At 37.9% G+C, this 13856-nt stretch overlaps 1 protein-coding gene across 1 annotated transcript in view; it reads left to right on the forward strand.

The window, feature by feature from the left end:
• gsg1l2b (gsg1-like 2b) overlaps nucleotides 1–13856 on the forward strand; it is a 41120-nt gene that overhangs the window by 10698 nt on the left and 16566 nt on the right. The window contains exons 2-3 of the mRNA XM_077245847.1: nucleotides 5179–5226; nucleotides 12034–12186. Coding sequence (XP_077101962.1) covers nucleotides 5179–5226; nucleotides 12034–12186 — 201 coding nt within the window. The remainder of the gene's footprint in view (nucleotides 1–5178; nucleotides 5227–12033; nucleotides 12187–13856) is intronic.

Consider the following 13856-nt stretch of genomic DNA (forward strand, 5'->3'; position numbering starts at 1 on the left):
AAGCAGAGAAGAAAATAAAAACAGTCTTCTAACCTGTGTTCTAAAATAGTCTTCTGTCTTTTTTCTGGGAGCCTATAGTTACTTTTGCGGTAGAAATATCGGTATCGGTACTCGATATCGGCAAGTACACAAATGTAAATACTCGTACTCGTATCGGTTTGAAAAAAAATGGTATCGGGCCATCCCTACTCTCCACGCACATACTGACGCGAGCACACACACACACAAATTCGCGCACAAACTCAATGAGACGGAGACGCAAACTCGCGCACAAACTCAATGAGACGGAACACACACAAACTCTCCGTGCACATACTAATATGAGACGCGAGCACACACACACACACACACACAGACACACAAACTACCGCACATACTCATCTGAGACGCATGCTCACACAGTACATGATATGATTCTCAGTGTGAACAGAAATCACACATTGGTAAGTGCATTTTTTGTTAACAGAGACAGAGTCCATTGCTTTTATTGTTTTTGGTTGTTTTGTTCATTTAAATAGTCTTTAGAAATAAAAGTTTATTGATCTTTGAAAAGGTGTACCTTCATTATTATGCCATTATCATTATTTTAGAATAAAATGGTCTCAGAACGACTTTATTATCAATATTATCATTTATCGCAATAATTTCTTGGACAATTTATCGCCCAGCAAGATTTGTTATCATGACAGGCCTATAGGTGTTACTGAAGTTACAGTAAGTTGTTCAAAAATGTTCATTTTGTCTTCTTAATGATTAAATTGGACAATTTTCTTCTAGAAAGGTGTTCAGGTGGAGAGAAAACCTTTTCTTTACCTTGATATGTTTCGACTGCAACCTACAGTCTTCCTCCACCTGAACAACACCTTGTCTTTCTAGAAGAAAATTGTCCAATTTCTACAGTATGTTGGTTCTGATCTACTTCCTAAAGGAAATAAGCCTTTCATTTATTTGTTATTGTTTAGTTCAACTTGATGAGTCACAACACAATGTGATGTATTCATTTCTGTGTTCTACAGAACATAAGCTACATACAAATAATTCTTAAGTTATAACTACACGACACAGAAAGTGCTTTGAGTTGTTGTTACTCAATAAAAGAGTTAAGTAATTCAGCAGCTGAATTTTTTTAATACTGCAATCACTTTGTAGTGTATTTTCGTTTACTGTTGTGAAATGGAAAATCAATAATCGCTAATCGAGAATCGTTAATAATCGAAAATTGACTGTAATCGAATCGGAACTTCAATAATCGTAATCGAATCGAATCGGGAAATCAGACAGATTAACCATCCCTATTACCCACTAAAGCTGATGTACTTCTAAGAGGCTTAGAGGGTAAAAGTGGTGCTTTAAAAGAAGATGCAGCTTCAGCAGAAAGATGACTAGCAAGCGCCTCTTCTGCTTTGGGCGTCGCCCCATAACCATGAGATTTAGCCCCCACAATGTTTGAATAAGTGAACGTTTGAGGGCTAAAAACACGATAAGAGACCGGCTTTTTCCACGATCTCGAAACCTCTGTGTGGAGATCAGGGAAGAAGGGCAAGCACCGGCGTGGAGGTTGAGAACGGGAAGGCAAAAATCTTTCATCTAATTTAGATTTTTCTCTAGACTCCTGCCTAACAGCTGGCCACTCGATGCTTAATTTAGAAACAGCACGAGTGAGCACCTCCATAAGCTCCTCACTTTTGGGAGAGCGAGATGGCGAATCATCGACATCTCCCGCATCCAGACTAAGAACATCCAGATCCTCAGAACTGGATAGTTGCAGTACTGGGGCCTCAGTTCGGGGGGAAGAAACCACAGAGCGTGCTTCCGAACCCGAGACTGAGGCACTGGATCTAACAGGTAAGGGCTGAGATAGGGCAAAGCCCATCTCAAGCCCCACTGTTAGATCCATCTGCGATCCCCACGAATGACGTCGCCGCTCAGCCTCGGCATAAGCGGGACCCGATCCGCGGGGATCGCGAACCGATCCACTCTCCTCAAGGGTGATCGGCGGGAGCGGAGCGTTCTAAGAGGCCAACGCTCGCAATCCTCACAATCAGCCCCCTCGAGAGCTGACTGGGCACGCTGCACTCCCAAACAAACAACACATAAGCTGTGTGTATCCCCGCCCGTTAAATAGCGCGAGCAGGGAGGAACACACTTCTTAAATTGTTGTTCGCTCGCCATTGTCTCTCATTATAATATATATATATATATATATATATATATATATATATATATATATATATATATATATATATATAGTTTTTTGAAATAGTGAAACTCCTACTTAGTGACAGACAAAAACACCTGAGACAGATCCACATATAGCGTTTACTGAAGGCATAGAAGCTGTCGCGCTTGTGTTTTGGGGGTGCTTATATAATTTCCTGGTCGATGACGTCACCCGCCTATGACGTTCCGTCTCTCCATTGGACTGATTCCATACGTGCTTCATGACGCACACACGCAGGGGCGTTCCCACAGCTTGACGCAGCTCGAGTTCCCTTGAAAGGGAACAGAAATTAACAGGCTAGAGAAGTCTTACACAAGAAACTTTTAACTAATGTAAATTTTAGGCATTATTAAGACAAGTAAACACTCAGTAATTATAAAAGAACAAATAAAAAATTAGCAATCGCACACAAATACAACTGAACAAAGATACATAATCAGTGTTTTAAGATTTTCCGGTATTCAGGTACAGAAACCGTAATCAAATGTAGAATAACACTGCACTTTATAAATAAAATATATTTTACAAATATAGTTGCTAAAGTTATTCAGTCAAGAACGAGTGAATTTTCTTTTTGTCTTTTGTATGATTAGTGTTATTATAGAGAGAGACGGCAGGAATATTAGTGCTGTCCCTTTAAGAGCTGCAAGGATCCAATATACTGATAAACATGAACACAGAACACAGAGTCTCTCGCGCTTGAATGATTTAAAGTCATATTGAAATGCTCACAAAGGAATCGATAAGAGGAATCAAAAATTTAATTTTATAACAAGTTTCCGATTCCTGACCTCATGTATTCGATTCCAGAATTGGAATCAGTTTTCAATTCCCAACCCTAGTCGTAACGAGTGATTATTTGAGATACTGTTACCTTTCTATCACCTCTGACCTCTTATATCAACAAGGCATTTTCACACACTGGATATTTCCTATTCTATGTAAACCCTTGACATGGTTGTGTGTGAAACTCCCATAGATCATCAGTTTCTGAAACATCAACCATGCTTCGTTCAAAGTCACTTCAATCACTTTCTTCCTCATTCTGATGCTCGTTTGACCATCAGCAGATCGTCTAATGCCGAGTTCAGACTGCACGATTTTAGCCCCGATTTTGACTCGCCGACAGGTTTTGAGAAATCGCAGATAAATGCCCAAAATCACAGGCAAATCGGTGGTCGTTCACGCGAGTGACAATCACGCAGTGTGAATGAATAAAGACGCGATCTGAGAGAATCGCCGACGAGTCACCGGCGCCCGTGAGATATTTGGCATGCTAAATATCTGGACCTGTCGGCGATTCACAATCCTGCTGTGTGAAAAGTGTTCTGACTGAAAACTACATTGGCGATGACCGACAGCCAATGAGAGAGCAAGATACAGGACAGCAGGATGTTCAGGGAGGAGTTATAGACCAGAATATCGGTATTTTAATAGATAGGCCTATATTTACAATTATATCAAACATAAACAAAGCACAAACATTTGCATGACCAGCAGCAACAGCAGGACATTTCTAAAATTATTTATTTACCCCCAACTCTCTTTGCAAAACACAGTCCTTGCTCCCCTCGTCTTCCCAACCATTTCCTCCTGCATAAACTGTTTATTTTTCTCATTTTCGCTGCAAATCAGCGCACAGACAATTTGGATCGCAATCTTCTTGTAGGCTATCATTTTTGATTACAAATTCAGTGTCGCGCGAGAACTCCGGTCTCACGCACGCGTGATCTTCCGTTATTTCCTCATCACTTCTCACGTTTGTTTGGTTGTGAAACGTAGTTTGCGGACCAGGGAGAAGTTGTCGGCGATTCTTTCTTTTGTAAAGTGATGCAGTGTGAAACCTCCTGTCGCCGATCCATCGTGCAGAGTGAACACACCAGCAACTGAATGTTACCCCAGATAGTCACGCAGTGTGAAAACAACAGTGACACAATTATTTTGAAAATCATGCAGTCTGAACTCGGCATTAATCAAATCTACATGCCTAAATGCATTGAGTTGCTGCCCTGTGATTGGCTGGGTTGAACAGGTGTACCTAATAAAGTGGCCGGTGAGTGTATATTGTACAGTACTGTACGACTGTATGTCATTTAAACTATATCAAACTGCTTAAGCTATTAAAATATTTAAAATATTTACAATGGAAGACCATGTGATGACTCTTCAGAAACAGATAATAACATATAGACAGAGCACATTGTTACTGACACAAACACAAAACATCACAAAACTGCACATATTACATAAAACATGTATTACTGTAGGCATTAAAAGAAGTTGTGCTGGTCTTTTCTCCTCTATTGTGTCGTATATCGAGTGAAACGCTTCTGGAACAAGAACACATGTGGGCGGGGCTTGATTGTGTCTGTGGGGAATTGATTGGATGGTTGTGGTTTGCTATTGGCTGATCTCATGTGAGTGACAGGTTATAGCCCCGCCCACATCATCAGAGAAGAAGAGAGATGCTGCAAGAGGAACTTATTCTGATTCAACATTATGAGGAAAATGAAATGCCACTTTCAGTACATTTTGATTTCCTGGCAACTTTAAACACTCCAATGCACAAAAGAATATATATTTTTATTTTTTGGTAACACTTTAGTTTAGGGTCCAATTCTCACTATTAACTAGTTGCTTGTTAGCATGCATTTTACTAGGATGTTGGCTGTTTATTAATACTTATAAAGCTCAAATTAATGCCTTATTCTGCATGACCTTATTCTACATCTAAACTTAACAACTACTGTACATTAGTAACTATTAATAAGCAGTAATTTAGGAGTTTATTAAGGCAAAAATCTGAGTTAATAGTTAGTTAATAGTGAGAATTGGACCCTAATCTAAGCAACAGGTTTTACACTAGCATTTACATTCTCTCTAACATTTTTTGAAAATGAATCAAATGCTTTGAATCAAAAAAGCCATGTGTTCTCACTCTTTTGTCCTAAATGCAGGTGAGAAATGCAGAAGCTTCATAAACGTCGCTCCTCCCCATGAGAGAGGTACTTTCTGTCATTCTTAATTACCAACTGTGATTCTGCATGATGTTGTGAATATTAATGAAAGCAGTTCTCCTGTAGGAGATATTTCGCTCATGTCTGGAGGTCCAGTCATTTTTAATCAAGCCCGCACACCTGCCTCATTCCCATTCATCTAGATATATGAGCCTGTCAATAAGGTTTGGTTCGCTCCGCGGCAGCGCCAGCATCTTTAGCACAATTGTTTCCAGGATAATTGATAGATACACGATCCAGGCAAAAGATCCGTCAGCTGTAATGATGGTTAATCATGACATCCCGACTTCACACTGTAATTCAACATTCTGCACTGAACGCAGAGATAAAGATATAAATAATCATCTTTACGGTTTACATCCCTGGAAATGAATCCATATAATCGTATTCTTATAGATTATAGTCTCCGTGTTATTGATGAGTAAGTCTGTGCTTATGCATTATGCTTTAGTCACTGTGTGGGAAACATGTTCAGTCGACTCATATATGGGTCAATGACAAAGAGCTGTGTCCATGATAAAAGAAAGGGAAAATATTATTTAATTTTGCTTTTTATGTGGTTTTAAAAACATTGATGCCATTTTAACGCCAATATCTGATGTTATGATGTTGTTTTTTCTGCATATTGGAAGCAGATTTTTAAGAAAGTATTACTTTTATACAGAAAGGATGCATTAAATTAATCAAAAATAATATCTCAAATAAAAACATTCTATTCATCAAAGAATCCTGAAAATTAAATGCATCATGGTTTCCACAAAAATATTAACCCTGATAATAACCCTGAATGTTTCTTGAGCATCAAATCATCATATTATAGTGATTTCTGAAGGATCATGTGACACTGAAGACTGGAGTAATGATGCTGAAAATTCAGCTTTGCTCACAGGAATAAATTACACGTTACTATATATTCACATAGAAAACAGCTGATTTAAATTGCAATCAAATTTCACATTTTTCACTATCTTTGTTAATCAAATAAATGAGCATAATCAACATGTTTCTAAGAAATCTTTCTGACCCCAAAAATATTTCATTATATTCAGTAGTGTGCACTTCTGTCCCTCGCAGCCTTGTCTGAAACTAGAAAACTGGACACAGACATATTCCATACTTTTGTGTGAATATTAATCATCATCAAGATCATCATATCACCTAAAGTGCATGTGTATGAAAGATAAAGAATACCAAATGTTTTTGAAACAAAAAAATTGAAAAAGATATGCATTGCATTAATCATGCTAGCATTTTAATGCATTGTATTTTTAGGGCTTGCATTTTAATGGGCTAAAATTCAACATGCTTGTATATTTAAGCTGTGAATATTTCAATTCAAAACATTTCACACACATTTTTATTATTAAAATGCCAGCCCTAAAATGCAATGCTTTAAATGCAAGCACTGTTAATGCAATGCATAGGTTTTTTTTTTTTAATTAGTGCAATTCAACAAACTTTTTTGTCTCAAAAACATTAGGCATTCTTTTACTTTTGTACATGTGGCAGCATGAAACGTTTCGGTGAAGTCTATGAAATATGTACATGTATCCGCATGCTTTCAAAGCTGAATTCTGCTTTTAAATCTCAGTGTCAAGTTTCCTCGTATATGAATATTTCAATATTTCATACGCTCCCCGTGAGCAGGATAGGGGGCCCGTTTGAACGAGATTGTGTTTGTCTACGAACCCAGCAAGCAATTTTGCATTTAAAAGACGTCTAATAGCCGTATAATACAGCTCAGACCTCTAGACTAAAACCAGGCAAAGTTTGGGCTGTCAGTGAAAATTTAATAGACGTCTAAACCAGAGCCCAAGAATAGACTGGTCATCAATCATCATTATTTTGGCAAAAACAGCATATAACCAAATTCAGGGTTATTTTGGCTAGAAGTGTGTTACTCATAGCTGGACTATATCAGGTCTATAGTTAACCTACTCATAGCTGAACTATATCAGGTCTATAGTTAATCTACTCATAGCTGGACTATATCAGGTCTATAGTTAATCTACTCATAGCTGGACTATATCAGGTCTATAGTTAATCTACTCATAGCTGGACTATATCAGGTCTATAGTTAATCTACTCATAGCTGGACTATATCAGGTCTATAGTTAATCTACTCATAGCTGGACTATATCAGGTCTATAGTTAATCTACTCATAGCTGGACTATATCAGGTCTATAGTTAATCTACTCATAGCTGGACTATATCAGGTCTATAGTTAATCTACTCATAGCTGAACTATATCAGGTCTATAGTTAATCTACTCATAGCTGGACTATATCAGGTCTATAGTTAATCTACTCATAGCTGGACCATATCAGGTCTATAGTTAACCTACTCATAGCTGGACTATATCAGGTCTATTTAGGTCGCTAGCCAGCTATGTTTCAGTTTAATTTGTATCAACCCTGGGTTTTAGGGACCATGAAAGTGGTTTGGCTTTTAGCAGTGTTCATCGCCATAGTAACTTACGCTCCACGGCTAACCTGGTCCGGGTCAGGTGATGTTCCAGGTCAGAGGTTGCAAACCGAAATTGGACCAATCAGCTGTGAGCAAAGTGACACATGTCTGATGCGATAAAGTCCCTCCACCTGTTTCTACTCCAAATTAAAGGTCACTACATAGCAAATTATTTTTTACAGACAATATCGTCTGGTTTTTAGTGATGCTTATTTAGAATAATAAATTTGTATGATTTAGATATTATTTATGCAATTATTATACCCTTTATCAATCACACATGTACAATTTTAGTTCATCAATTATTATTACGCAGTTTAAATGAATAAATATATAAAGGTAATATAAATACGCTTTAGCATCAATAGATGAAGCAATAAAATGACTACATGTGAGCTTAAATGTTCAATTCTCTCTATACCTTTATCAGCTGTATAAAATAACTTCAGAACTTTTACTTGCACTGATATACAATAGCGAGACTTTTTCTTTTAGTTGTCCTCTTTCATAGACAGCTGTTTTCTTCTTGCTGTGTAAATTTGTTTAAATTCTTAATATTTTTATACTTTTATTTAATAAGTGAATTGCGCTGCTTCTCTCGCGATAAATTAATCTCAGTTTCACTCTCTCTCAACATGTGATTGGCTGTTCGCTACTGATGTCACACTTAAACTCCTAAACTCAGGATCAAAGCCTGAGTTGACAGAGAAAGTTGATGATCAGCATCATGGTACCAACAAAGCCTGGTTGGACTGGTTTGGTTTTGTCAACTCTAAACTAATCCTGTAACCCTGAGTTTGTTCAACTACCATCATGGTACAGGCCCCAGGTCTATAGTTAATCTACTCATAGCTGAACTATATCAGGTCTTTAGTTAACCTACTCATAGCTGGACTATATCGGGTCTATAGTTAACCTACTCATAGCTGAACTATATCAGGTCTTTAGTTAACATACTCATAGCTGGACTATATCGGGTCTATAGTTAACCTACTCATAGCTGGACTATATCGGTGCTATAGTTAATCTACTCATAGCTGGACTATATCGGGTCTATAGTTAACCTACTCATAGCTGGACTATATCGGGTCTATAGTTAACCTACTCATAGCTGGACTATATCGGGTCTATAGTTAACCTACTCATAGCTGGACTATATCGGGTCTATAGTTAATCTACTCATAGCTGAACTATATCAGGTCTTTAGTTAACCTACTCATAGCTGGACTATATCGGGTCTATAGTTAACCTACTCATAGCTGGACTATATCGGGTCTATAGTTAACCTACTCATAGCTGGACTATATCGGGTCTATAGTTAACCTACTCATAGCTGGACTATATCGGGTCTATAGTTAATCTACTCATAGCTGGACTATATCGGGTCTATAGTTAACCTACTCATAGCTGGACTATATCGGGTCTATAGTTAACCTACTCATAGCTGGACTATATCGGGTCTATAGTTAACCTACTCATAGCTGGACTATATCGGGTCTATAGTTAATCTACTCATAGCTGGACTATATCGGGTCTATAGTTAACCTACTCATAGCTGGACTATATCGGGTCTATAGTTAATCTACTCCTAGCTGAACTATATCAGGTCTTTAGTTAACCTACTCATAGCTGGACTATATCGGGTCTATAGTTAACCTACTCATAGCTGGACTATATCGGGTGTATAGTTAATCTACTCATAGCTGAACTATATCAGGTCTTTAGTTAACCTACTCATAGCTGGACTATATCGGGTCTATAGTTAACCTACTCATAGCTGGACTATATCGGGTCTATAGTTAATCTACTCATAGCTGGACTATATCGGGTCTATAGTTAACCTACTCATAGCTGGACTATATCGGGTCTATAGTTAATCTACTCATAGCTGGACTATATCGGGTCTATAGTTAACCTACTCATAGCTGGACTATATCGGGTCTATAGTTAATCTACTCATAGCTGGACTATATCGGGTCTATAGTTAACCTACTCATAGCTGAACTATATCAGGTCTTTAGTTAACCTACTCATAGCTGGACTATATCGGGTCTATAGTTAACCTACTCATAGCTGGACTATATCGGGTCTATAGTTAATCTACTCATAGCTGGACTATATCGGGTCTATAGTTAACCTACTCATAGCTGAACTAATTCAGGTCTTTAGTTAACCTACTCGTTGCTGGACTATATCGGGGCTATAGTTAACCTACTCATAGCTGGACTATATCGGGTCTATAGTTAATCTACTCACAGCTGAACTATATCAGGTCTTTAGTTAACCTACTCATAGCTGGACTATATCGGGTCTATAGTTAATCTACTCATAGCTGGACTTTATCGGGTCTATAGTTAATCTACTCATAGCTGGACTATATCGGGTCTATAGTTAATCTACTCATAGCTGGACTATATCAGGTCTATAGTTAATCTACTCATAGCTGGACCATATCGGGTCTCTAGTTAACCTACTCATAGCTGGACTATATCGGGTCTATAGTTACTCATAGATTACTATAGATTAACTATAGACCTGATATAGTCCAGCTATGAGTAGATTAACTATAGACTCATAGCTGGACTAAATCGGGTCTATAGTTAACCTACTCATAGCTGGACTATATCGGGTCTATAGTTAATCTACTCATAGCTGGACTATATCAGGTCTATAGTTAATCTACTCATAGCTGGACTATATCGGGTCTATAGTTAATCTACTCATAGCTGGACTATATCGGGTCTATAGTTAATCTACTCATAGCTGGACTATATCAGGTCTATAGTTAACCTACTCATAGCTGGACCATATCAGGTCTTTAGTTAACCTACTCATAGCTGGACTATATCGGGTCTATAGTTAATCTACTCATAGCTGGACTATATCGGGTCTATAGTTAATCTACTCATAGCTGGACTATATCAGGTCTATAGTTAACCTACTCATAGCTGAACTATATCAGGTCTATAGTTAATCTACTCATAGCTGGACTATATCGGGTCTATAGTTAATCTACTCATAGCTGGACTATATCAGGTCTATAGTTAATCTACTCATAGCTGGACTATATCAGGTCTATAGTTAATCTACTCATAGCTGGACCATATCGGGTCTCTAGTTAACCTACTCATAGCTGGACTATATCGGGTCTATAGTTACTCATAGATTACTATAGATTAACTATAGGCCCGATATAGTCCAGCTATGAGTAGATTAACTATAGACTCATAGCTGGACTATATCGGGTCTATAGTTAACCTACTCATAGCTGGACTATATCAGGTCTATAGTTAATCTACTCATAGCTGGACTATATCGGGTCTATGGTTAATCTACTCATAGCTGGACTATATCGGGTCTATAGTTAATCTACTCATATCTGGACTATATCGGGTCTATAGTTAATCTACTCATAGCTGGACTATATCAGGTCTATAGTTAATCTACTCATAGCTGGACTATATCAGGTCTATAGTTAATCTACTCATAGCTGGACTATATCAGGTCTATAGTTAACCTACTCATAGCTGGACTATATCGGGTCTATAGTTAATCTACTCATAGCTGGACTATATCAGGTCTGTAGTTAATCTACTCATAGCTGGACTATATCAGGTCTATAGTTAACCTACTCATAGCTGGACTATATCAGGTCTATAGTTAACCTACTCATAGCTGGACCATATCAGGTCTTTAGTTAAACTACTCATAGCTGGACCATATCAGGTCTTTAGTTAACCTACTCATAGCTGGACTATATAGGGTCTATAGTTAATCTACTCATAGCTGGACTATATCAGGTCTATAGTTAACCTACTCATAGCTGGACCATATCAGGTCTTTAGTTAACCTACTCATAGCTGGACTATATCAGGTCTTTAGTTAACCTACTCATAGCTGGACTATATCAGGTCTATAGTTAACCTATTCATAGCTGGACCATATCAGGTCTTTAGTTAACCTACTCATAGCTGGACTATATCAGGTCTATAGTTAACCTATTCATAGCTGGACCATATCAGGTCTTTAGTTAACCTACTCATAGCTGGACTATATCAGGTCTATAGTTAACCTACTCATAGCTGGACCATATCAGGTCTTTAGTTAACCTACTCATAGCTGGAGTATATCGGGTCTATAGTTAACCTACTCATAGCTGGACTATATCGAGTCTATAGTTAATCTACTCATAGCTGGACTATATCGGGTCTCTAGTTAACCTAGATGGTGAAATGATGGCTATTGCTTGCTGGGAAGTGTCAGTCTTAATCAGCGGCTCCATCCACAGTTCCCTCTTTGACTCCCTCGTTTCTCCCCTGGATCCTCAGGTGTGTTGTGGCTCTGCATCGCGGCCGAGTGTCTCTATATCTTACTTCTGGCCACTGGAGGAATCCTCATGTCTATAGAGGTCTGCCATTTCGGGAACGTCATTGATGGACTGAAACTGAATGCCTTTGCCGCTATATTCACAGTCTTGTCAGGTAAACCTGTTTTGTATGATCAGCATGTGCTTATTATTTTGGTGATGCTTCACAATAAGGTCTCATTTGTTAACATTAGTTAATGCATTAACTAACATGAACTAAAAATGAGTAATATATATATATATATATATATAATTATAGTCAAACCAGCATGTATTGAGACACCTTCATCATTTCTCACATTTTCACAGTTTATTCGCTATAGTTTATAAATTGGTAATTAAAATCTGACAAGAACTCAGTTGATATTTCACTGGTTTTGTCCGTCCTTCTGTTAGACTCTCACACATGAATTATGTTGAATATCTGTCAGCTGTTAAATTTAACTACACAATTAGATAATACCAGTTTAGCTCAACCAATCACCAAGCAATGCTTCATGTTGTTCAGTCTGTGCTGTAAAAAGGTGCATTAGCAATTAAAGAAAAAACACTTCAGCAAAACATGATCAGGCCAAAGTGTCCCAATCATTTTTGGTCCCAAATTTGTATAAATGTTACTGGTATTCACTGTATGAAGAATATTTGGGTATAATATGTCACAGTTTACTTTATTTTGCTCTCCTCACTAACATAAATAAACTATAGTGTCCTGCACACACTAGTAAAAAAATATCACAAATTATTTCTGGTGTCTGAATAATGTTTGGTTTGACTGTATATAATCTGCATGTGCTTGTTTCTGCGCTCTGATGATTATCCACGGCTTTATCCTTCAAAGGTCACCAGACTCGTTGAGATTCAGATCTTTTAGATCCCACATTCAAGCCACATTGTGTTACCAATTTAAAAAAAACAGGTCAAACAAATAGGCTGAAATAGGCATTCACTGGCTATGTTTCCATCCAAAGTTGTGAATTTAACTTGGAATATGGAATAAAACATTAATAAATAAAGCAGTGTTTCCATCTCATGTGTTCAAGAGAACAAAAACCATCACAAAATATCAGTAATAACTGTAAGTTTCTTTTTTATTTCTCCCTCCATCATAAGCGAGTGTGTCGAGCGTCAGACGAAACACAATAAACGCTGTCATGTTCTCTTGCGGTTTCGGAAGCTGGTGTTCGAGAACACACTCGTGTGTGTGAGACGCTTCTGGAGGGAATTAAACACAATCATTCTGATCACACACTTCCACTCCGGCGTTTCAGAAACACCAAACCAACATTAGAGATGCTGCGACGCCATTGGTCCGCTGGTTACTCCAGTTATCCAATCACAGCCTCCGCTGAGGGTTTTGTTGCACATCAAAGGATTTATTCAGTAAACGTGTTTCCATCATAGTTTATATGCATCTTCTAATCGGATAAAACAATTATCCACCTCAATTGAGTGCATATGTTTTTATGTGCATTTATGCTCATATTGCGTTTTACATGCAGTGTTTTTAACGCAATATCTCAGAATGGATGGAAACAGCAATAGAGATGCAATTACTGGTGGATTTGCCCTCTTCTTGTGTTTTGTAGTGAATGCCTTGCATTTATGTGTTATCTCAGAGCCCTGCCTTTCCCCAGATACATATAAACCATCAGCCTCAAAATCCCATATAAGCCTCACAGTTTTGGGAAGCCAGTTCCCCTGAATGTCGTCCAGGATATTTTTGACAGTTTCACAATTTAAGGTATTATGGCGACATATGTGTCGAAATTCAATCTGCTTAAATCC

This window comes from Siphateles boraxobius, unplaced genomic scaffold (genome assembly GCF_051911475.1).
Source record: "Siphateles boraxobius isolate OS27281-9 unplaced genomic scaffold, OSU_SipBor_1 103, whole genome shotgun sequence".
NCBI lineage: Eukaryota > Metazoa > Chordata > Actinopteri > Cypriniformes > Leuciscidae > Siphateles > Siphateles boraxobius.